The 25,026-nt window shown below is 45.0% G+C and overlaps 2 protein-coding genes and 1 non-coding gene across 3 annotated transcripts; all 3 read right to left on the reverse strand.

The window, feature by feature from the left end:
- Positions 1-1,318: 1,318 nt before the first annotated feature.
- Positions 1,319-1,921, reverse strand: LOC148833569 (uncharacterized). Its single transcript, XM_088915186.1, has one exon. It carries the CDS (start codon positions 1,919-1,921, stop codon positions 1,319-1,321), a length of 603 nt encoding a protein of 200 aa, XP_088771312.1.
- A 12,199-nt stretch (positions 1,922-14,120) lies between these two features.
- Positions 14,121-15,904, reverse strand: LOC148833570 (G protein-coupled receptor 68-like). The gene is made up of 2 exons (XM_088915192.1): positions 15,027-15,904; positions 14,121-14,142 (listed from the first exon to the last, which is right to left on the reverse strand). Exons 1-2 carry the CDS (start codon positions 15,902-15,904, stop codon positions 14,121-14,123), a joined length of 900 nt encoding a protein of 299 aa, XP_088771318.1.
- A 6,738-nt stretch (positions 15,905-22,642) lies between these two features.
- trnai-aau (transfer RNA isoleucine (anticodon AAU)) lies at positions 22,643-22,716 on the reverse strand. The gene has a single exon. It is a non-coding gene; the product is annotated as a tRNA-Ile (tRNA).
- Between the last annotated feature and the right edge of the window lie 2,310 nt (positions 22,717-25,026).

A 25,026-nucleotide genomic window follows, 5' to 3' on the forward strand; every position in this document is an offset into this window, starting at 1 on the left:
ATACTACTTACTTGTGGGAACATTTCTGCAGTTAAATGTGGCACAGCCTGTGCTTCTTCCCTTGTACATCACAGTACATTAATCATTACAGTGACTAGTGAGCAGGAAGGGCCGGTGTAAGTCACATTTCTTGTGAACTCTCTGGTGAACTCAGGTGAGACCAGAGGTTTGTGATACATCACAGCACTTCCCCAAAGTTTGTGATTTTGTACTTAATTCGAAATTGGTAAAATGTTGCAATACCATCTGTTCATTTATTTTGTTACCAAGATTGAATAAAAATTGGGACTGCAGTTTTCCTTTAAAGGGAGGTGTAGCAGATAGACGGAATCCTGATAATTTTAATTCGATTATGCTGTTGTCGCCTGGCAAGCTCAATTTACATCGCCATTACTTCCTTTCAAATCAGGTGAGATCCCAAACTTTCCAAATTCCCTACATTTCTAAATTGATTGGATTAGCATGAGTTATTCACATGCCTGCTGCCAGAATAAATGTCCCTTCATGTTTCTAAAATGCACCCATTGCTGGGTTAGGCTCTGTAGAGATCACCTCCTTGTCTCTGAAAACCTCAGTTTTTTGACAAAACAGACCTGTAGTTTTAGACGTTTAAAGCAGCACTCTGTAAAAAAAATGCTTATTTCTGCATGAAACAAGATCTGTAAAATAACTACTAAAAATTGTTTAAAATGTAAAAATTGTCTTCAGCTCTAACATTGAAGGAGACTATGTCCCCGTTCTTCCTCTATGAGGTCTGTTCACAGAAAAGGGGTACTTTCTGACCTTCTCACGAGTGTACACAGGCCAGAGACAAGGTATCTGAGTTATAGGTGCCATTTTGTCAATGGAGGTAGAGGTGTCTTTCCTGTTCTTGTCAATGAGGACAGAGGTGTGTGTCCTGTCCTTGACAATGAGGACTGAGGTGCCTGTCCTGTCCTTGTCAATGAAGACTGAACTGTGTGTCATACCTTTGTCAACAAAGACTGAGGTGTCTCATCTGTCCTTGTTAATGGAAACTGAGGTGTGTGTCCTGTCCTTATCAATGGAGACTGAGGTGTGTGTCCTGTCCTTGTCAATGGAGACAGAGGTGTGTGTCCTGTCCTTATCAATGGAGACTGAGCTGTGTGTCCTGTCCATTTCAGTGGGGGCTGTCAACCTTTTCTAGTTCCATCTGTGACACTTTTGGAAATTCATCTTCATTTCACAGCTTTGACTCAGATTGTGGTCACACGATGTCACACGAGCTGAGACTATGCCTTGCCAAGCATCATAAAAATCTCTCCAGTTCTAGCTGCTAAGAGTTTCATCCATCACCAATTTATTCTGGGCAGGAAGGGAGAGAAGAGAGTTCTTTGTCTCTTTCTCCCTGGCCTGCCATTGCCTTCCTCCAACCATTGAAGGCACGGCCCAGATGCCGAAGTCCAGAGACGGGATTCAGAGTCTGTTGGAAGTCGGTTCTGAGGAAGATATACAAAAAGGGATCCAAGAGCAGATTCGTGGAAGTCAGGATGAACAGGATGTAGGCAAACGCCTGGAAAGTGATGGCTTTTTTATACTGCACGTCGACGTCAGTCACGGCCAGAAGCAAATACACCAAGAGCGGCACAGAGAGCACGGCATTGGTGACCAGCACGAAGGTCAGCATGCACAGGATCCGCGCCTTCTCGGCGGCAGACACGGAGATCGTAGCCACGATGGCTCTCCTGGTGCCGACGTAGAAGAACATGAGAAGGGCCGTGGAGAGGAGCATCAGGATGATCAGGAACCCGTACCGGACTACGTAAGAGGTGAAGAGGCCGCAGGGGACGCACGTCGTCCAGATGGCCAGAGAAAGCAGAACTGAGTTCTTGACGCTGTGGCGAAACCGGTACCACAGCGGGTGGGTGATGACCAGGTACCGCTCGAGGGCGATGCACACCATGAACCCATTGCCAGCGCTCACGCCAATGTGGAAAGCCCTGCTGCAGACGTATTGGCTGGAATTGGTGGATCCATTGACACTCGCACTTGGGCTTGTGGATTCAGTTACAAACATGATGATGTGGTGGAATTTGATGGGCATCTGGAGCAGGTCTGAAATGAGGAGGTTGATGACATAGACTGGGGCAATGTGGTTAACAGTAACCAGCCGATACAGACCGAAAATTGCCAGGCAGTTGATGGGCAGCCCCATGGACAGAAAAAGGCCCTCCATTGCGATGAAGAAGGTTTTAAGAGAGCGGATGGAAATGGACGAGATGTCTGTGGAATTGGCGTTGCAGGAGGCATCTGTATAGAACACGAAGCTGTTTTGATCGACAGTGGAGGTGTTCATGGCTCATCTGTTTGTGAGTGTTTCTGGTGTCTCGATTGTTTTAGTCCTGTCCTTGTCAGTTGGGATCTTTGCCTGCTGTCCAGCGGTCCAGAGCTTCTTCTGCTCCAGGGTTCTCCAGGTGAGTCCACCAGGCGTCTCTCTCCCTGCCCGTCTCAGAGCCTCAGGAGGGAGGAGGGGCTGTGCTGCAGGGGGGGGACAGTGTATCTCCAGAAGAGACAATTCTGGGATGGCCGTAGAGCTTTGGAAGTACCTTAGCAGAATTATAAAAGATACAGCAATTAAGAATTAATCAGCCAATAAGTCAGTCAAAATGACAGAAAACCTTATCAATTAAAAACTTAAATTCCACAATGATTGAAATCATTCATGTGCAAAAAGAAAGCATTGTACAATTCAGTTATTTCTTCGGCATGATATGTTTTAGTTAAAGAAAGTAAAGAGAAAGTAGGAAAATGTCTAAAAAGATCACTGTAAGGTTGTTTGTGAACTCTGCGTGAGATGATCACACCATACACTTAGAGTAATATCATACCTTTTTGTCATTTAGGAGAAGAATACCATATGTCAGGTCAAGGAAAGACGTATACAAAAATGCAATACTCAGTGTCCTATCTGTGTACTGGCCTGACCTTCACCCGTAACACAGTTAAATAATGTGTGTCCGATCGAATCTCGGTATCTTAAAGCTCTTGAAGGAATATAAACTCATCGCAGTTCATATTCCAGACAATGTGTCACAGTCAGTGGGTCACAAAAGGATCTTCTGTCCTTAGCATATATGCGGATTCCTTACCTGTCTCGCACCGGAGGAGCTGCAGGTGTGTCCGTCTCTTCCAGCTGGATGGTGACCGGGAGCAGCAGGAGACAGAGCTGCAGTCAGGATCTCCAATGTCAGGGGCTGGGCGATCCGGCAGGGGTGCGAGACACAGTCACAGGGGAGAGGGAGAGGGATCTGAAGGCAGAAGGAAATGGAGGCTTCAGATGAAGAGTCCCTTATCACTCAGAAGGTTCCTGAGGCAGATAAGAGAAAGTGCTGAAGCAGGAGGGAGCTGTAAACATCTGTGTTTTATCACTCATGTCATCCCTTCCTCTGTGCTGCAAGCTCACAGTCATCATTACAATACTTCAGAGTGCTTTGCTCAAGATGGAGCTCTGCTGTTGAATGAGAGACGTGTGGGTTTGACTTTTAAAGTTAATTTGGATTTTTCCCAGCATCTTGAGTTGCATCTAGTCTCCTACAGCACCCACTAAGCTGGAGAATAATGAAAAGCAGAGCTGGTCACCCTGGAACTGGAATGTCATACTATTGCAGAGGTTTTGTTTTCTCAGGACTGAGCACTTCACTGAGCCTTGACTACTTAACACACCCTGGAAAACACAGAGGAATTGGAGATGAAATAGGATGGAAATACCTGTTGGACTCCATTGCAATGGTCTTACCTTTTCCAGACTGGTGTCCAATACTTCTGTGCATCAGTCTCTGAGATGCAATCCTGTTTCTTTGGGCAAACCAGCACTGTAAGGCTCTTCCAGTGTGTGACAGCAGTGCTGATGTTCTCCGTTATGAGGCTGCAGCATGAGCTCAGGAGCCTGAGCCTTTCTGTGGTGAAACCTTGTCATGTGTGTAGTGATGCAGCAGATTTCCAGACAAACAAACAGGATACAACTAAACAAGATTGAACAGCTTCCTCTTGTCCGCACCCTCCAGATGTGCTCATCTTCTTGGTGTTGGTGCAGTTTCAAGATGTCAGTCTCCTTGGAATCCACACACACACTCTGCAGCTGCAGAGACCTTTCAGGATGGTGCAGTGAGGGAATCACCTGGGAAAGAGCAGAGAAAAAGCACATTTTAAATGAGTGGTGAGAGGATGAAGAGAGACGCATTCAATTCAAGAAGCACAAGACCCTGAATGCTGCTTTCTCCCCTACGACACGCATCCGAGAGCTGCTGCCCATGGCCTCCGCCTTTCGAAGGCAATCTCGATGCCACCATCGATGCAATTCATCAGGTGCTCACGCCTCAAAGCTTAAATGTTCCAAGGGGACAGAACACCTATGAGAAGACGCCAAGGCTGCTGCCTTTACTGCTGTCCAAATCTCCGGCCCTGTGGATGTGCGGGGGACAGACCACTGTCCCATACAGAAGGATATGGAAATGCCGGTGGACGTCCCCCACCCACTTCGGAGCCACCCACTTTTTAGCACGTCAAAAGGAATCTCTGCGCTTTACTGGAGGATAGGTCCTGACCAGAGGAGAGGTGTGTCCATCACCGACAGAATCTTGCAAGTACTTGCTGTCACGTCCGCTGCCAAGTGGTCTCGTCCTAATCAAGCACCAGCTGGAAGCAATCTCAGCAAGCGCCGCCGATCTATCCCTCCATCCAATCGCGCCACCCCACACTCGTTAACACACCGTCCACTTACAGACTTAAGCCTTCTCCTTTTCACTGAACACTGCTCGGTACTGTCAGTTTCTTCGAAACTCCTTGCCTCGCATTACTATAACTTCCTCTTGCCTTTTTATGGATACTCAAACCCGGATCTTCCCTTTTGACCTTGATCTTGTCTAGCGCTTTGGATTTGTCTGCCTTTCACTGTTTGAATAACCCTTGGAATCGAACCCGGAATTCGCCCTCGACGACGCCTGTGCCTAACGTTTTGGATTAGTCAGAAATCTCTCCTGACTCGGGTCCCTCTCTCGAACAACAACGTGGCTTGTTACATCCGCTTTGCCACAGGAGCCCAGTTTTGCTGCTGGGAACCAACTAAACTCAGCTCTCAGCCAATAGCGCACCATCACCGGGAGAGACATTGTTACATGTGGGCTAGTGACAGTAATCAGTGTCAAACCCACAATCACAGAGTTGCCAGGTTGTGTCACGATCATCAGCCCTGCTCTTAAGGGCGCTCTGGCTCTTTCACTTTGTTGTTGAATTTGTGCACCTGCCTCCTATCCAGCCCCCCTTGTTTAAGCCAGACGCTCTCACTATTCTGGGCTTAGCACTGGGAGATGGAAGCCTGCCTACCAGGGGGTCCGGGAGTGGCCCGACGGCATAGGCTTCACCCCAGTGTCCTGACCATCTGAGTCCAGGGCTCAGAGTGCCTGGACTCGTTAGTCCACTTTTATTCCCCGTCCCAGCACCAGATCCCGTTCCTGTTCTTAAACCTTGTCTTGTCTTTGTCTCACTTGGATAACCCGGCTCTGGACTTTTGGACTACACCCCAGATTTCCCTTTGGACCCCCTTGGACTTGTTCACCAGGGCCATGCCCCCCCCGAGCAACAGTGCACAGTCGTCATGCCCCTCTGTATGTCAACCTGCCCAGTATCTCGTCATCTCCTCCCTGTGTGTTTCACTTACTTCCGGATTATACCGTCTGCATAGGGTCCTGACCAACTCTTCCGTACAGGTTGAGTCACTTACGAGGCTAAAAGTGTCTGCGTTTGGAAGCTTGTTAAATATTAGTAATTTCCCTATAAAGCATACAGTTTACACGCTGAATTATAAATCAAATGAATGTCACCTTTGTTTTAGATCAATGGAGTTAAAGAGTTTCAGCAGTTGCAGCAGGTCCTAAATTAAAATTGCAGTTGAGTTGGATAACTGGATAACTGCTCTTTATTGTAAAGAACATTAAGATTAAGTCATTAGAGATCAGCCTGCAGCTGTGAGCTTGTTATTCAATTTTCCCTAATTGGAAATGACGAATTTACCTTCCAAGAATCAGAAGACACCTCACTTCCTCATCACTGAAGTAATCAAAACCGACTGGCGACTTGCTGCGGTGACTTCCTCATGGCTCCCACATACCAGCTTCTTCTTGAAAGTCTCTTCCCATGTTGGTCCTAGTTTGTGCGGGACAGGACCTGGTGTGTCATCACTCTGGCACTCAGAGTCTCCAGACTCATTGCGTCCCATCTGGAACTCAGTCAGGCGGGAGTGACCGGGACTCGAAATTCCTCGTTATCGTGCGGAGTTGTGGCAAAGGAGAGCAAACCAATTGGTGCTAGATGAAGGTAGACAGCACGCAACGTGTTGTCACATGCTCGTAACCTGGGAAATAACAGTAGACCACGTGAGTTTCCTTTGATGTCTATGCTTTATCTTTGTGTGGATGTCACGTATGAAGTGAACTTGGCAAGCAAGTAGGGGGTTCAAAAAAGCACAGGAATGCACTGCTTTGGTGAGAGGAATGATCAACAAATCCGTAAGAAAGCGTGTAAAATGTAGAGCAGAAACCTACAGAGGTGGTAATAGAACGTTTATATCCGTACAGAGTCTAACCACAGTGTCTGATCTCTTTTCATCCTCTGTTACAAATGCTGGGCAACTAATCTAAATTAATACCTGTGTACTGTTTTTAAACACGTTTATTCACAAGTGTCCCCAGTCCTCAGCCTGCAGGGGTGCTGTACAGTATCTGTTTGTTTTTTCAGGTCTCTTTAAAACAATTAGACGTAAACACCTGGGAGGAGCTGTCTGTTAAACTGGGTACCAGCTGGTTCAGCTCAATAAGAGTCAAGTTGGGATGAAAACCTTGAGACGCCCTGACTCTCCAGGACCAGGATTGGGGATCCCAGATGTAATTTAACCTCTTTATTTCCCAATCCAGGTACGCTCTTGACGGTCTCAATTAGAGATAAGATAAGATCTCTTTATTGGCCATATACAATTTCTTGTATTGGGAATTTGTCTTTTCGCAGACCCCAGCTTGCTCTCCATGCGACACGTAGACAGGGAGAGAGAAGCTTGGGGTCAGAGCAAAGGGTCAGCCATTCATACGGCGCCCCTGGAGCAGCTGGGGTTAAGGGCTTTGCTCAGGGGCCCAACGGAGTAGGATTCCTCTGCTGACTGCGGGATTTGAACCAGTAAACTTCCAGCCACAGGCACAGATCCTTAGCCACAGTGTCACCGCTCCGCCCCATAATAATAATTAGATTTTTATGATCTTCGTCCAACTGCAGCACCCGACGAAGCTGGTAGAAGCTGTTAAACTGGTCCAAATAAACCAATAAGGGGCTGATTGAAGATGACGACAACCAAGCTGGACTGAAAACCTGTAGGAACAGGACTGGGGAACCATGCTGTAGGCATGCTGGACCTCCAGGATTCGAATGGGGAACCTCGGTCTTACACTAGAGTGTCATAACAAATATGTCCTGCCTGGTTCAGACTGTGGAAACAGCGGTACTCTCTGACTGGGATATCTCTGTGTTCCTGTGATCAACTCTGCCTCTGCAGCACCAACACACTGACCACATCAACATGCGCCAGCAGGGGGTGGCGTCCAGCGTCTGTCTGACATCATTCCTGAGGAAGACGTACAGGATGGGATCTACGATGACATTGAGACTGCGGATCACAGAAGAAGTCATTGTCACCTCTCTGCCTCCCAGAGTGGTGAATATGTTAATAGATTCCAGGATATCACTGATCACAAATAAAGTGAAGTAAGGCCCGTACATAAGGATGAAGAGGGCGAGAACAGCGGACAGCACACGCAGGGCCCTTTTCTTCTTCACATCCGGAGCTCCGATAGAGGAGGTGATGGCGGCTTTGGAGCGGACATAGAAGAAAACAAGGAGGATCAGTGGAACAAGGAAGAAGAACACAAAGAACAGAGGAATCCAAATGACTGAAGGAATTTTCGTCAGATCAAGGAGAAACAGGAGGAAAATCACAGCGAAGAAAAAGAAAAGAGGAAACAGCCAGACTCCTACAGACACCTTGATGGCGAAACTGGGGCTGCGGTGGCTCTGGTGCCACAGGGGATGGACGACAGCTAGGTATCTCTCCAGGGAGATGCAGACGAAGAAGCCAATGCTGACACACATACAGATAACGTAGACCATGAGAAAACTAATGAATACATAAACTGTTGCAAGTGACCGATCTATGTAAAAGCTAAACTGTACTGGAGGTAGCACAACAAGCTGGAGAAGGTCAGCAATGAGGAGGTTGATGACGTAGATGGGGAGGGCATTATTGGTCTTGATTAGGTTGTAGAGTCCGATCACAGCGAGGCAGTTGAGGGGCAGCCCAATGCAGATGATGCAGCTATAGAAAACAATTTCAACGATGTCTATTCCTGTCAGCCAGGGACTGAGCTCACCAGGAGCAGTGCCGTTGTCCATAGTGCTGTTTTCCATTGAGATTGATTTACTGTGTCCTTGTTTATAGAAAATGAAGTGTCTCTTCTGTCCTTGTAAATGAAGAATTGAGGTGCCTGTCTTTCTCACTGAAGGACTGATGCGTCTTTCCTGTCCTTGTTGGTGGGGACGTTTGCCTAGTGCTCAGCAGAGCACTGCTTCTTCTTTATCCAGTATCCAGAGGGGACAGATTTCTGAGTTGGTTGTGCAGCTTTGGAAAAAATAAAAGCACAATTAAGAATAATGAAGTGATTAAGAATAAAATGATTTTTGTCAGCCAATCAAAGTATCGATCAATTGATGAAAATGATAGAGAACCTCAATATTTCAAATCTTAACATCCCCTGTGATGGAAAAGTATTGATCATAAAAATTAAAATGTAATCCACTACAATCATTTCATCCACTTAACTTACTTTGTTTAAAAATGATGTGCGAACATGTCTAAAACTTCTACTGTGGTGTTGTTTATGTCCATGGGTTTAACTATAAAAGACTCCTAGAAAATAACCATGGATTAATACATTAAATGAAACTACGCACAACTATGTTTAATTTTGTGCTCATGATTTAGATAAATATCCTGCAGTTCACTTTCACATTTTCATTTGTGTTGATTTTCCCTGATCCACTGCTTGTTTCCAGACATACTATTGCATCTAAACCACAGAGAGGGATGCAGCTCTCTAGCAGGTAATGAAAAGGTCAAATTTCCTGAAGGTATATTAATATTACACTTGAATCATAATAAATGAAGACAATAATACCATATGTCATGAAATATTTTTCACTCCAGGTGAAAAAATAAAAAAAATAAATACAATTATTGCCAGCTAAATTTAATAAATTTAATTTTTAAGTAACATACACATTTTTAGAGCTGAGTACAAGCTGCCTTAAACGGAAGAAAAACAAATTGCTAAGGAACCAACTACCTCATTTTAATCATCACTACTGTATGTTAACATTGTGAAGCTCTGTTTTGGGTGACTTACTAATATTCTATATCTAGTCTGGGAAGCTCGTTAGTCCTTTGCAGGACTGTGCTCCTATGTGCACCTGTCTGACCTTCACCTGTAACCCAGGAAAGTTACTGGTGACCAGTAGAAAGGTTCTGTCATTTCTCACTTCTCATCTCATTCTGTTTCACAGCACTAGTGTCTTAAACTTCTTGAACATATCGTCTCATAAACATTGATAGAACTGAAGACAATTATTACAATACACATGAAAATAAAGGGGTTAGTTCTGTTTATCTTGCAGTGAAATGAGATGCATTCTCACTCTCTGTTCTGAGGAGATCAGCTCATCACAGCTCATATTCCAGATGTGGCTCAAGAGTGGGTCCATGGATCGTGAGAGGATGGTCTGTCATCTGCGTATGAACGGATTCCTTACCTGTGTCACACCGGAGGAGCTGCAGGTGTGTCCGTCTCTTCCCTTCGCTCCAGCCGGACGGTGATCAGGAGCAGCAGGAGACAGAGCCGGAGTTGGGATCTCCAGTGTCAGGGGCTGAGCGATCCAGCAGGGGTGTGAGACACAGTCACAGTGGAGACAGATCTGAAGGCAGAGCTGAAGAAGGCTGCAGATGAAGAGTCCCTCTTCACATGAAGAAGGGTCACGGGGCAGATAAGAGAAAGTGCTGAAGCAGGAGGGAGATCTAATCACTTGTGTTTTATCACTCATGTCATCTCTTCCTCTGTGCTGCAAGGCCACAGCCCATATCAGTAATCCCCAGAGTGCTTTGCTCACATTGGAATTGACTTTTAGGGTTACTGTTGACTTTACTCATGAAGTTTTTGGGTGTTTTTGGCTTCCGTGTGGAGCATCTTCCGAGGATCCAAACAGGTCCTCACCGGACCCAGCTGAGCAATAGCCAAGTGGTTTGAAGATGTTTTCAGAAGAAGATTGTTTGAAGCAGCATGGATCAGCGTGCAGGCAGTCTGTGCTGGAAGACAAATGCAAGGACGAGACAGGGCCTTGCTGTCGGCGTTCACAGCTTTTAAGGAAGCAAGATTTCACAGGATCAGGATTTGGAGTGGCGAAGGTGAGGGAGAGCTGGTTTCTCTCATTCCTCCTAAACGTTCCTCAAGATCTCTACCTCTGGGGCAAAGTGTTACCACAGTTACTAGTCTTTCAGTCCGTAAATCATAGTAGTAGTATCATTAATGTCTGTGAATTACTTTGCAACACTTCCATTCACAGCAGTGGCCAGATTAGTGTTGTGGGCAGGCCCTGATCTCATTGTGCCCAGTAAGTAAAAGTGCTCCTTTCACTCCTCATTACAAGACTCTCCAATGTTTGTCCTGGAGGAGGCACTGTGCCTGCAGGATCTCTAGGTCTGTTTTGAACAGCAGCACCTTAGAAAGCTGGGAGCGGCTGTTCAGTTCCTCCAGATAAAACAGGGACCAGCTTCTCCGGCTTAACCGGAATGAAAACTTTGAGACACACTGACCTGGCAGGACCAGGACTGGTCCAAATAAGCTTTCATTCCAGCTACGCTCTGAGCAACCTAAAATAGTACATTATGGTCTTAGTCCACATCTCTAAATGCCTTCGATCAGCCCATTCTTTGTTTACCTGGACCAGTTTAACGTCAATTCCCAGCTCTGGTTGCCGGTTTGACTGCAGACATTCTAGATCTATTTACACCAGAGCTGGGAATTGATGTTAAACTGGTCCAGGTAAACAATGGGCTGATCAAAGTCATTTAGACCTAAGATGGACTGAGAGCTTGTAAACATACTTGGCTTGCAAGAGCAGGATTGGGGAAAGCTATCTTACCCCTTACTGCTGCCCTAAACCAGACTCTCCTGTATGGTTTGGACTGTGGAAATGGTAACAGGCTCTGCCTGGGAAATCTCTGTGTTGCTGTGATCAACTCTGTCTCCGCAGCAGCAACACACTGACCACATCAACATGCGCCAGAAGGGAGTAGTGTTCAGCGTCTCTCTGACATCATTCCTGAGGAGGACGTACAGGATGGGATTCACTATAATGTTCAGGCTGCTGATCACATCAGACACTATTGCCAGAGCTATTAATCCTATACTAGCAAATATCCTCATTGAATCCAGGACAGCACGGAACACTATTACAGTGAAGAAAGGCCCGTAGACGACGATGAAGAGGACAAGGACAGCAGACAGCACACGCAGGGCCCTTTTCTTCTTCACATCCGGAGCTCCGATAGAGGAGGTGATGGCGGCTTTGGTTCGGACATAGAAGAAAACAAGGAGGATCAGTGGGACTAGGAAGAACAACACAAAAAGCACAAAAATGAAGAGAACATATCGCATTGAGAGGAGATTTTCAACTGTGAAACACATTCCAGCAAATAGCCAGACTCCCACAGACACCTTGATGGCGAACCTGGGGCTGCGGTGGCTCTGGTGCCAGAGGGGATGGACGACAGCCAGGTATCTCTCCAGGGAGATGCAGACAAAGAAACTAATGCTGACACACATAGAGAATATGTTGATTGAGGTCCAGTGATATAGTAGATAATAAACTGTATCCAGCAGATCTGTGTAAAAGGACAGCAGTATGAGAGGCAGCATTGCAAGCTGCAGCATGTCAGAGATGAGGAGGTTGATGACGTAGATGGGGAGGACATTACTGGCCTTGACTAGGTGGTACAGTCTGTACGCAGCGAGGCAGTTGATGGGCAGCCCAATGCAGACGATGCAGCTGTAGAAAACAATTTCAAATATGTCTATCCCTGTCAGCCAGACAAGGAGCTCATCAGGAGCAGTGCCGTTCTCTACAGTGCTGTTTTCCATTGAGATTCTGTCATTTAACGTTGTCTTGTCAAAAGGGGACGGAGGTGGGTGTCCTTGTCAACGGGGGAAACTGAGTTGTCTCTCCTTGCCAATGGGGGATTGAGGCGTGCCTTCTGTCCTTGTCAACGGGGATCCTTGTCTGGTGTCCAGCAGATCAGTGCATCTTCTTCTCCAGAGGTACCAGATTCCTGGGGTGGACGTGAGGCTTCGGAAGCACCCTAACATAAAAGAATGCAGAACTATGAACAATAAAGTTGTCACGATCGTAATCCCTCCTCTGAAGGGCGCTCCGCCTCTTTCACATTTTGTTGATTCCGTGCACTTGCCCTCAATCCCGCCCCTCCTTATCCAAGCCAGGCGCTCTCGCTACTCCCGGCTCTGCATTGGAAGACGGACCCCCAGAGGCCCGCCCTACGTCTGCGGCTTGAGGGCATAGGCCTCCTCTCGGCCTGACCCTGAGCCTGCAGATACCTGGCCTCGTCATCCTGTTTTTGTTTCCCTGTCCATGTACCAGGTCCAGTGACAGTTTTTAACTGTGTCTTGTTTGCGTCACGGATGGATCTACTGGATTTGGACCTTGGACTTCGCCCCAGATTTCTCCCCTGGACTCCCTTGGACTAGTTCACCACGGCCATGCTCCCCAATAAGTTGCACATGTAAGTGAAACATCAAGGCTGGATCAATTATCGCCTCTGAGATCTTCAATTGTGATTGAAACTCAAGTACAGTTTGATCCACAACTAGGCTTCCTGTATTGGTTTCACACTGTTGATGGGGAGTGCCAAGAAGCTTGACTTCTGTCTTGTTGCAGTTTAACATTTAAAATCCATTTCATATACTATTGAATTGCTAATGAGAAAAAAATACTATACAATTTAATGATTTTCTCTTTATGAGTGATTTACAGTATGAATAAGGACAATAATACCATGAGTCAGGTCTAGGATGGATTCTAATCATCACTGAGAACATGAGTATTTTACATTCCAGATGGTCTTTAAGAAATATTCTAAAACGATTGATTATTAGATTCAAAGCTTTAGGATTCCTGAGCAGTTTGTGCATTTTCAGATGTTAACAACCTACTTTAACCAGAAAAGAAAACCTAACAAACCAATTACCTAATTTTAATCATCTCTATGTAAACATTGTGAAGCTCAGTACTGGTGGATTTATTAATATTCTGCAATATACTACTGTATGTCTGGTCTGGGAAGCTCATTAAAGTTCTTTGCAGGACTGTGCTCCTATGTGCACCTGTCTGACCTTCACCTGTAACCCAGGAATGTTACTGGTGTCCAGTAGAAAGTTCCTGTCATTTCTCACTTCTCATCTCATTCCGTTTCTCAGCACCAGTGTCTTAAACTTCTTGAACATATCGTCTCATAAACATTGATAGAACTGAAGACAATTATTACAATACACATGAAAATAAAGGGGTTAGTTCTGTTTATCTTGCAGTGAAATGAGATGCATTCTCACTCTCTGTTCTGAGGAGATCAGCTCATCACAGCTCATATTCCAGATGTGGCTCAAGAGTGGGTCCATGGATCTTGAGAGGATGGTCTGTCATCTGCGTATGCATGGATTCCTTACCTGTGTCACACCGGAGGAGCTGCAGGTGTGTCCGTCTCTTCCCTTCACTCCAGCCGGACGGTGATCAGGAGCAGCAGGAGACAGAGCCGGAGTCGGGATCTCAAGTGTCAGGGGCTGAGCGATCCAGCAGGTGTGTGAGACTCAACCTCAGCCGAGAGGGATCTGAAGGCAGAGCTGCAGATGAAGAGTCCCTCTTCATGTGAAGAAGGGTCACAGGGCAGATAAGAGAAAGTGCTGAAGCAGGAGGGAGATGTGATCATCTCTGCTGTATCACTCATGTCATCTCTTCCTCTGCTCTGTGCTGCAGGGCCACAACCCTCAAAGTCACGAGCTTCAGAGTGATATTCTTACATCGGGCATGATGTTTACAGTATTACTGACAATACTGATCAGCACCGAGCCAATACACCTTCAGATGAATACGACTCCTCTTGCAGACTCACTTGCATGTCTCCTTTTCACATCCTCCATCTTCTCAACCTTTTCCCTCCAGGACCCAGAGCGGGAATGCGTGATATAATTATCTTGCTTATCTAAGTTTTTTTAACAAGCTCCATTAACTCATCATGGTCTGAGTCCAGGGATTCCCAGACGTGCTGCCAGTTTCGTCTGCAGGTTTTCCAAGTCTCATTAAACCAGAAGTATCATAAGAGCTGATTCAAAGAGGAATGATTTACCCAATAATAGGTTCTCACTTCCCTGAGAACGAAGCTGGACGGAAAACGTTTGGACACACATTTTCTCCAGGACTAGCATTGGACATCCCAGTTGTAGACAAACATTACATCCAGGACTACAGAACTAGGAATGCGTTGTGAGAGCTTGAGTATACTCAGACTGAAAGGTTATTGGTAGCCATCTCATCTTCTGCATAACTAACCACACCAAGAAGGAAGATAGGTAGCGGGCAAGGAAAGTAAATGCCACTCAGCACATACATGTCACATACAAACACACAAGCTGACAAGAAAGGTACAAGAGAGGTCTGGGAGTAGAACAAAATCTTTTAGATACATGAAAAGACAGGATAGCCCCTCACAGGGACTGCTGCCTAACTCTATACTCTATACTGCCTCAACTAAACCAGCCTACCTGGTTCAGAATGTGGAAATAGCAGTACGCCCTGCCTGGGATATCTCTGTGTTCCTGTGATCAACTCTGCCTCTGCAGCACCAACACACTGACCACATCAACATCTGCCAGCAAGGTGTGGCGTCCAACGTCTCCCTGACATCATTCCTGAGGAAGACATACAGGATAGGATCTACGATGACACTGAGACTGCGGATCAGAGTGGAGACCGTGATCACGACTGTTGTTGCTGGACTGAAGAGTATCTGCATTGAGTCTAAAACACTTTGAATTGCACACAGAGTGAAGTAAGGCCCGTAGACGACGATGAAGAGGGTGAGAACAGCGGACAGCACACGCAGGGCCCTTTTCTTCTTCACATCCGGAGCTCCGATAGAGGAGGTGATGGCGGCTTTGGAGCGGACATAGAAGAAAACAAGGAGGATCAGTGGAACAAGGAAGAAGAACACAAAGAACAGAAGAAAGAAGATAACAGATGCAATTTCTGGCGGATCACCGAGGGAAAAAAAGAGAGACTGAGGGGAGAGGCACAAGGCAGTGAACAGCCAGACTCCCACAGACACCTTGATGGCAAACCTGGGGCTGCGGTGACTCTGGTGCCACAGGGGATGGACGACAGCCAGGTATCTCTCCAGGGAGATGCAGACAAAGAAGCCAATGCTGACACACATACAGATAACGTAGACCATGAGAAAAGTATGGAAAACCCCAAAATAGTCAGCAGACTGGTCTGTATAAAAGACAAGAATTACAGGAGGTAACACAACAAGCTGGACAAGGTCAGCGATGAGGAGGTTGATGACGTAGATGGGGAGGGCATTATTGGCCTTGACTAGGTTGTAAAGTCCGAACACAGCGAAGCAGTTGAGGGGCAGCCCAATGCAGAAGATACAGCTGCAGAAAACAATTTCAAAGATGTCTATTCCTGTCAACCAGGGACTGAGCTCATCAGGAGCAGTGCCGTTGTCCATCGTGCTGTTTTCCATTGAGATTAAATCATTAACTGTGTCCTAATTAATGGAGAAGGAATTAATAAAGTGTCCCTCCTGTCCTCGTCAATGGAGTCTGAGCTGTGTGTCCTGTCCTTGTCAGTTGGGATCCCCAGAATGGCCTGTAGAGCCCATGGATCCCTTGACTTGCAAACTTCCCAGAAATGTCTCCCACTGGTTAGGGTTGTCCTTGGAAGGAAGATAGGGGGGTTCTGTCCTAGTCAACGGGGGACTGAGCTCTGTGTCCTGTCCTTGTCAATGGAAACTGAGCTGTGTGTCCTGTCCTTGTCAATGAAGATTGAGCTGTGTGTCCTGTCCTTGTCAATGGGGACTGAGCTGTGTGTCCCGTCCTTATCAGTGGGGATCTTTGCCTGGTGTGCAGCAGTCCAGAGCCTCTTCTGCTCTGGGGTTCTCCAGGTAAGTCCACCAGGCATCTCTCTCCCTGCCCCTCTCAGAGCCTCAGGAGGTAAGGGGGGCGGGGGGGCAGTGTATCTCCAGAGGAGATGTTGACAATCCAATATCCCAGCTTGGTTTTGGGTCGGGTCACTATGGACAATATCAATAAGATGAAAAAAAACAAAGAATAAAAAAATACTTAAGAATAAAAGAATAAAAAGTTAGTCATAGAAAAAAGAAAGATCTGATACATAGAAATTCATATATAAAGTTATGGCTTCAATATTGATAAAGAGAAGATACAGCTATTTTATTTTTAAGCAAAAGGCATGAAAACATCTAGAACTAATTCTTATGGAATTATCTGTATTGGTCACTCAATACACATATAAAATCAAGATATTTTTCCCTGAAGGGCACAGAACCATCAGGAACAATTTGTGCTTCACAAGCCATGTGAATTCTTCCAAATGTCCTGCAGTACATTTTCAGCATTTCTATTGTTCCTCGTCTTTTGTATCAGGACTGCTACATTGTCCAAATCATAGAGAGGGAAGTAGCTATCTAGGAAGTAAAGGATCATGAAAGGAAAATATCAGATTTTCTGAATGAATATCGCAATCGGTTTGTTATTCAGGGGACAATAATAACTCATGAGCTCTCATGTGAATGAAGGTCCCTAAATAATCCCAGGTTTAGAATTCCAGAGACACTTTGATAATATTGCATAGCGTTCAGGTATATAACTAAAAGCTTTATGATTCGTAGGCTGTGTAAACGTTTTGAAAACTGATAAAACCATGAAAACCAAAAGCTTACTGATATGTTAATTAGGTACAAATTAATCCATGTCATTTAAAACAGCTCAATTCAGTTTTTTTGTCATATGCAATGAAATGCTTATTTGAATGTCTGCTCCGATACAAAAACATGAAGACAACACCAAAACATACACATAATAGTACAGCAGCAAGAACGACACGTTAAGAAGAAGTCAGACAAGCAGTGTGAAGAAGGTGTTAGGTGGTAGACTTCAGTAATCTGACATCTTGCAGAAGAACTGCCTCTCAATCTGGAGGTTTGTGCGTTTATGCTCCTATAACTCTTACCAGGGGTAGGGGAGAGAACGACCCATTTGTTTAACATTGTGAATGTGCTTTGACTTTAATGTTCATATTTGCAACAGCATGCGCATCCTGTCTGGGAACCTCATCATCATTGTCTTGCAGGACTGTCCTGTATGTGTATCTGTCTGATGTCCAACACTTACACAAACAAGTGACTGGCTCACCTGCACACAAGTAGATTCCTTACCTGTGTCACACCAGAGGGGCTGTAGATGTGTGTCTGTCCCTGCCTTTTGCTCCAGATGGTTAGTGACCTGTAACTGCAGGAGACAGAGTCTGTGTCTGGATCTCCAGTGTCAGGGGCTGGGGTGTGTGAGAGACTGGCGAGAGATTAGCTAGCATATTTAGCCATGCCCCCGCACCACACCTATACCATCTACCTCCTTATGATTTCTTATTTATTTATTACACATCTCCAGTCATTGTTTACACGCCTGCATTGTTTACATTCAAACTGTTTACTGTTTACTTGTTTACTTGTACATTGTCTACTGCTTGTTTGTATATTGTCTTGATGCACTGTGAGGAAGAATTTTAGCATTTACCCTTTTTTAAGTGTATAAGATAGTGACTAGTTGGCTTAAAAAAATGCTTTTTACCCAGCAACAGTATGAAAGAACAATTGCAAGCATATTATTTGACATTTTGATATTAATGGTACAACTGCAGGATGTCTAGCTCATTTCACACCTTTTATTTATATACTTATTTTTGTCTGTATGCAAGGTAAAACTGCTTCTTAAGAAGAATGTGGTCAATTACAAAGAAATTTTTGTAGGGAGAAAAACAACTCCTAATATGGAAACTTAGAATGAGCTTTCCTGTGTGAATTTGCTGTATAAAACTCATTGCATTTATCATCTCGGTGGAGAGGTTACTCACAGATCTGTATGAGAGGCTGCTCTCAGATCTGCATGATTATATCCTCCCCATGCGCATGAATAAAGGGACTCTGCTTGACCACACCTAACCTGAGTGAAGACTTTTCTTCGACACCTGTCTGCACTTTGTGTTTTTACAGCCGTTTTAACAATCAAGAGACTCTCTGTAAGTAAGAATTTCATTGTACCAGTACATGTACTGGTTACATATGGCAATAAAGTTCAAGTTCAAGTTCAAGTTCAAGACTCAGCCCTAGGGGAGAAAGATCTTAAGGCAGAGCTGATGGAGGCTGCCCAAATGCCCAGATGAAGATTCTCTTGTCACTCAGAAGGGTCACGGGGCAGATAAGACAAAGTGCTGAAGCAGGAGGGAGATGTGATCATCTCTGTTTTATCACTCATCTTCCTCCGTGTTGCAGGTCCTCAGCATTAGTTAGAAAGACTCAAAGCTCTCTGCTCAAGACCAAGCTCTTCAGTTGACTGAGAGACGTGCAGTTATGATATTTAAAATCACTTTTGACATTTCTCATCATCTTCAGTTGCACCTAAGCTCAATACCCACCAAGCTGGAAGTCAGTGCAAAGCAGGGTTAGGAAATGCTATTGTAGAGTTTCTGTCTTATCGGGACTGAGCACTTCACTGCTCCTTGACTACTTAAGTTCATGATCAAGTTCAAGTTTTTTTGTCATTATACTCATACACAGGTATATGGTATAAAGAAATGCTATTTAGCTGGCTCTCAGACAGTAAGTAGTGCAAACAACAATACAATTGTGTGAGGAAAGAAGATAGAGACAAAACGCAAAGTGCAAAACATCAACAGGCAATGTGCAAAACAACAACAGGTAACAGCTAATGTGCAAAATAACAACAGTTGTGCAAAATCATACATCAAATGAATTAAATAAAGGATACAAAATTATGGAGAGTAAATGTCTTGAAATGTGAGGTAGAGGTAGATTTCAATGTGTGTTTGAGTTTTGATAAAGAGAGAAGGCACCATAAGGGCTCAGATCATAGGAGTACTTAAACCACTCTGGAGAGCAGGGATGAATTGGAGATGGAATAGAATGGAAATACCTGGTAGACACCATTTCAATGGCCTTACCTTTTCCAGACCTGTGTCCAATACTTCTAGTGCATCAGTCTCTTCTCTTTCCAGGTGAAATGCAATCCTGTTTCTTTGGGCAAACCAGCACGATAATGCTCTGCCAGTGTGTGACAGCAGCGCTGAGCTCAGGAGCCTGAACCTCTCTGTGGTGACATCTTGTCATGTATGCAGTGATGCAGCAGATCTCCAGACAAACGACAGGAGGCAACCAAATGAGAACAAGCTCCTCTTGTCCACACCCTCCGGAAGAGCTCATATTCATGTTGGTAGAACCTCAAAATTTCAGTCTTCATAGAATCCACCTGCAGCATCTGCAGCTGAGAAGACCTTGCAGGTTGGAAAGAACCTGGGAGCAGAGGAAAAGCACGTTTTATGACAGGTGAGGGAATGAAGAGATGGATTTACTTCAGGAAGCACAAGATCCTGAAGCTGCTTTCTGCCTGACTGCTTTTCTGACTTTCTGACCATTGGTGATTGCTTGTGCATACAGCCTTCTCCCTTACAAAGGGTTTCTTCTTCTCCCTGAGAAACAACCTTAACAATTGTCAGCTGGCACCAAGAGATGTAAGAACAGAACGCTTTGCATGGCCAGAGAGACGATCAGTGAAGTCCATACAGCGAACAGGTACAGTGGCAGCAGAGTATCCGAGACGCGGGGCGAGAGAGTAGTCCAAAAGTCGACAGCAGGGAGTCAAAGCCGGGACATCTCAAACGAAGAATAATTAAGGGCACAGTGTGGAGCAGCTCTTCTCGAGGAGTTCTCAATAGCGAACAAGGGCAGAATGTGAAGAGAGGGGTTAAGTAGGAAGTGCTTGGGGTAAATTAGGGCGTTCAGTGTGCATGAGGATGCGATGGTGCTTGTGCGACAGAGTGCAATTTGTGACAATGAGTGTTTATGATGAAAATTTCCCTGACTCAAGCAACTGCCTGCCACTTCCTTCTTAAAAATAAGAGATACAAATCTATCCTTCCCTGCTGTCCAGACAGCAACCCTTCAACCCATCAGGGAACCCAGCTTTCAACAACCTCTGCACCTGATCCTTGGCTCATCTCATTCAGAGGGTCATTTCATGTGGGGAGGAGGGGCAGCTGATTATGCCTCACAGTCCAGTGATCTGAAACCCAAAGGAAAAACCTCAGAGCGTCTTAAATCCTGTCCTGTCCTGACATGTCCACTTGTCTTGATCAAGGCAAAGACAATACTAAAAAGCTTATCAAAAACTACATATTGCGATCCACCATTGGAAAAGGAAACTAAAGAGAAGTATTTGCAGGGGCTCATATCCAGTACTGACCAGGACCCACATCAGGAGGCAGCTCTCCATAGACTGAATGTGCTCATGCCTCAAAGCTGAACTGTTTAGAATGGACAGAACACCTACAGGAAGATGCTAAGGCTTCTGCCTATTAAAGCTGTGCAAGTCTGCAGACTTCCGGGTGTGTAGCTGACTGACCACTGTTCCGTGCAGAATAATGAGGAAGTGTAAGATTAGATCACTTTATCAACCATATACAATTTCTGGTAGTAAGAGTTTGATTTTTTCACAAACCCCAGCTTGCTCTCCATGAGACACACAGAGAGGGAGAGAAGCTGGAGGTCAGAGTGCAGAGTTAGTCATTTATACAGCACCCCTGGAGCAGCTGGAGCAGCTGTTTCAGGGACCCAACAGAATAGAATTCCTCTGCTGGCCACAGGATGCAAACTGGTAACCTTCCAGCCACAGGCGCAGCTCCTTAGCCACAAGACCACTGCACCGCTGGATGGGTTGTTGATGAACTGGTTCCACCCACCTTGCAGCAGCATGTCTCAGGTCTTTCCTGGAGCTGTGGCGCCGACGGGAGGAGTGACAGGTCCCTCAGACAGACCTGCCAAACTGCACATACCCAGGCAGCCACAGGAGGGGCATTCTGTTGTTGAGGCTCAAACCCACAATCATAGAGCTCCCAGGCAACTTATTTTACTGGCTGAACCACTCAAGAGGCTACAAGTGTCTGCATTTTGAACCTTATTAAGTATAAAGCAACATGTCACTTCCTTATGAAGCTTACAAGCTGATTTATAAATGGAATAAGTGTCAACATCATCCTTTGACCTTAGCAAGGTGTTTGAGATCCAATTAATGAAAGACTCTTCAATCGCTGCAGCTGCTATGATCTGTACTCTGTAATCACAATTATCTCATAATTTATTATGAGATTTATTTATTATTTATTACTCTGTCTTCGTCAAAAGAAACTATGGATGCTGCTCTTCAATTTAAGACAAATCAATAATTGATTTTTCTACAAACAATGGATCAATTTCATCAAATAAATCTCAGGATATCCTCCAGTGTTCACCAGCTTTACAGAGATCAAAATACGTAGCTCTTTATACCAAACCCCTCCTCTCCCAGAAAGTCATTTGTCCTTAAAGGAACCACTCAGTTCTATAATTCCGGAAATAAAATATCAAACTAATAATATAGATCCAAATACAATTAATTTACAACCGTATTTTTTTTTTACTGAGAACGTGTTTTGCTTTGATGAGTGCAAGCCTTTAGTGAAAGTGATTTGTAGTGAACAAATGTAAGGAATAAAACTGAAATCATTGATTTTGTATGCATTACTGATCAGTAGTGTACGAAGAGGGGCCAGTGACAATACTACAAAGTTGGGAAAATGTTTTAACACAAACATTCCTATAAGAATTAAAAATGAAAGCAGTACGTTTCAGATAATTCGATAAAAAGGAAGAATCTCTTGAAATAGAAACGAGTATTTTCTCGTCTTCTGACGGTTAACTGAGACCGTACAGTTGCTTACAAGTTCTCCTGTTTAGTATAAATGGTAACAGAAAAAAAGCATTCAACGGAGTGGAATCTGTGTCGAACCTACATCTTCAGGGGAAACCAGGATCAAAAGGCAGTAACTCAAACAGCTCGGGCAACCTCACAAAACAAGCCAACCGAAAAGATTTTTGTTTCGATACCCAACAGCGATCCTATTAAGTTTTTTTGCATACCACAGTTTAAAAATACGTATAAAAATACGGTGTGACACCAGCATTGAAAACTTTCGATGTGCGCGTCTTTAAACAATACGGTAAAGTCAAGCAACTTCTGAATTCTTCATAGCGCCCGGTGTCTCGTGATTATAACGCGTTTTTCAACATGTCCGAACAGAAACGTCCGGAGCTCCTGGAAGGAAAAGCGAAGCCCGCTGGCCCGTACGGGGATCGAACCCGCGACCTTGGCGTTATTAGCACCACGCTCTAACCAACTGAGCTAACCGGCCTGCTGAAAGGTCTTGCTCACGATAGTGCTCTCAGTGGTGATGGAGGTGATTCACTGAGCTTCTGCTCTCTGTGGGGTAAAGAGACTCTTCTCTTCACAGAGGGCGCCCCCACGTGCGGCTTTTCTCCAACAACAGTTTAGACACCAGAAACAGACTGCAAGCTGAAAATAATTACGACGAGGCCATAGGAATAACTAGAGCGCCTATGAGCGTCATTGAACAGCCTGCACCCACTGAAAAGCAGGTAAATCGCCGTTTGTTGTCTTTTTCTGAAGGGACTAAAAACAATAACTAAAACTACTGATAGTATAGCTGCCTTCTATCAAGAGGAGTGGCAGCAGCAGCACAGATAGCTGAAAGTGTATTGCTGTACACGTTTCATTTTAAGTACACCTCAGACCTGTCCCTGCTTTACAGGTGGACTTCAGGGTTCGATTCTCAGACGTTTTTTGGATTTACCATCGGACGGTACAGAAAAGAGCATGATGTCATAGGCTTTCAGATCTGTCTAGAAATAAGACTTCATCTTATTTGTGTCTGGCCTGTGCTGTTTATGGGGGAAAAAAACAACAAATCATTTGGGCATGAATCCACAGGAACAACATTTTGGAAGAGAAGCAGGTCTGCTCTTAAAAGAAAATTGTACATTCATAACAGAACACTGACAAAAGTGACAACAGCCCAGACGGAACACAACCCCACCTTCCCTGGTTTAGGAAGCCACAACCTTTAGCCACTTGATAGCACTATCTATTGGGCTGCTGGAGTTTGCTCGCTTTGTGAGGTTTAATCATTCAGCTAAGTGCACGATTAATGATTTTTGCTGCTTCAGAGACAAATAACGGAAATAGTGGATTTTTATCAGTAGTAAATTTACTGTGACCGGAGATGGACCAGTGTCCAGTCTCAGTGCTGGGGTCCCCTGAACCCCACAGTAACCTGGACGATCAGGTCCGATGAGTCACCGCGCTCTGCTGAGGAACTTACCTTTCCAGGAGTAAGGACTTTCCGGCAGTAAAAACCTCATAAATAGACCTGAAATAGCGGAATCAATAGGAGTTATTCTTACCTATTCTATAGGTGTTATAAGTGTACAAAAAGGAGCAGGAGCAGTAGTAAAGACAGTTGGAAACTCGTTTCTGAAAATAATCAAAATAAAAGCCTAAATCTAAAGCACTAGTCACAAGGAGACTTTCCTGGCAGTTAACCGAGTTCATACCAGTGAAGTCAACAGTACTCCTGGGTGGTGTAGCATATACTGTATGCTTCTGTGTGCCTGTCTCATCCTGCACTTGGATTTGTCACAAGACTCACTGAACACTGTTTTACTCCGTCATAGGCATGAGACATTACAACTATCAATTAGACATTGCAAGCTGATTCCTTACCTGTCTCATACTAGAGGAGCTGTAGAAGATAGAGCCAGAGTCTGTGTGGTGGAATCTTTTTTAGGTCCGTGAGTTTGAAGGTCTGCAATCACTGTGAATAATTTCTGCTCCAGTCCTCTCATGCCATGTCACTGTCCCTGGTTGACTTTATATGGGCAGGAAATGATCTTCCAGCTTTTGAAGAAAAGCTCCTTGGAAGGCAGGAAACAACAGTGAAAGTGAAGCTTTGCCAGCCCTGACTCACATCAAGGAAGTGTGATAAGGAGAAGGAGATCTGATCATTAAGACTGTGGATCACAGAGGTCAAGGTCACTCCCAGGCTAGTGACGATACCCATTGAATTCAGGACAGTATCCATCACAGTTATGTTGAAGAAAGGCCCATAGACGAGGATGAAGAGGGCAAGAACAGTGGGCAGCACACGCAGAGCTCTTTTCTTCTTCACACCTACAGGTCCAGTAGAGGTAGTGGTGGCGGCAGTTTTGGTTTGGACCCATTCAAGTTTTAAATCCAGCTGTGCTCTTAAGTAACTCCTTATGCCAGCAGCCATATCACTCTGCAACTCACAACTAGCAACCCACTGAAGCTAAGCAGGTGTGAGCCTGGTCAGTACCTGGATGGGAGACCTCCTTGGAAAAACTAAGGTTGCTGCTGGAAGAGGTGGAATTTCCTGTTGGCCCTAATAATCCCCATCTATGAATTGGCTTAATTACTCTGCTCTTCTCCCCACCGATAGCTGATGTGTGGTGAGCGTTCTGGTGCACTATGGCTGCTGTTGCATCATCCAGGTGGATGCTGCACATTGGTGGTGGTGGAGGGGAGTCCCCATTACCTGTAAAGTGCTTTGAGTGAAGTGTCCAGAATAGTGCTATATAAATGTAAGCTATTATTATTATTATTGTTTTGGTTCAGGGTGTCCAAT

Source organism: Atractosteus spatula, chromosome 5 (assembly GCF_055471065.1).
Source record: "Atractosteus spatula isolate fAtrSpa1 chromosome 5, fAtrSpa1.hap1, whole genome shotgun sequence".
NCBI classification, from domain to species: Eukaryota; Metazoa; Chordata; class Actinopteri; order Semionotiformes; family Lepisosteidae; genus Atractosteus; species Atractosteus spatula.

What these genes read in the sequence shown, in the direction of transcription:
- LOC148833569 (XM_088915186.1), bottom strand. Translation starts at nt 1,921, where the DNA reads ATGGTGTGCATCGCCCTCGAGCGGTACCTGGTCATCACCCACCCGCTG.
- LOC148833570 (XM_088915192.1), bottom strand. Translation starts at nt 15,904, where the DNA reads ATGGACAACGGCACTGCTCCTGATGAGCTCAGTCCCTGGTTGACAGGA. An exon ending in TGCTGGCAGATGTTGATGTG is followed by an intron (nt 14,143 to 15,026) that starts GTCAGTGTGTTG and finishes GTGGCCCTGCAG; the next exon opens with CACAGAGCAGAGGAAGAGAT.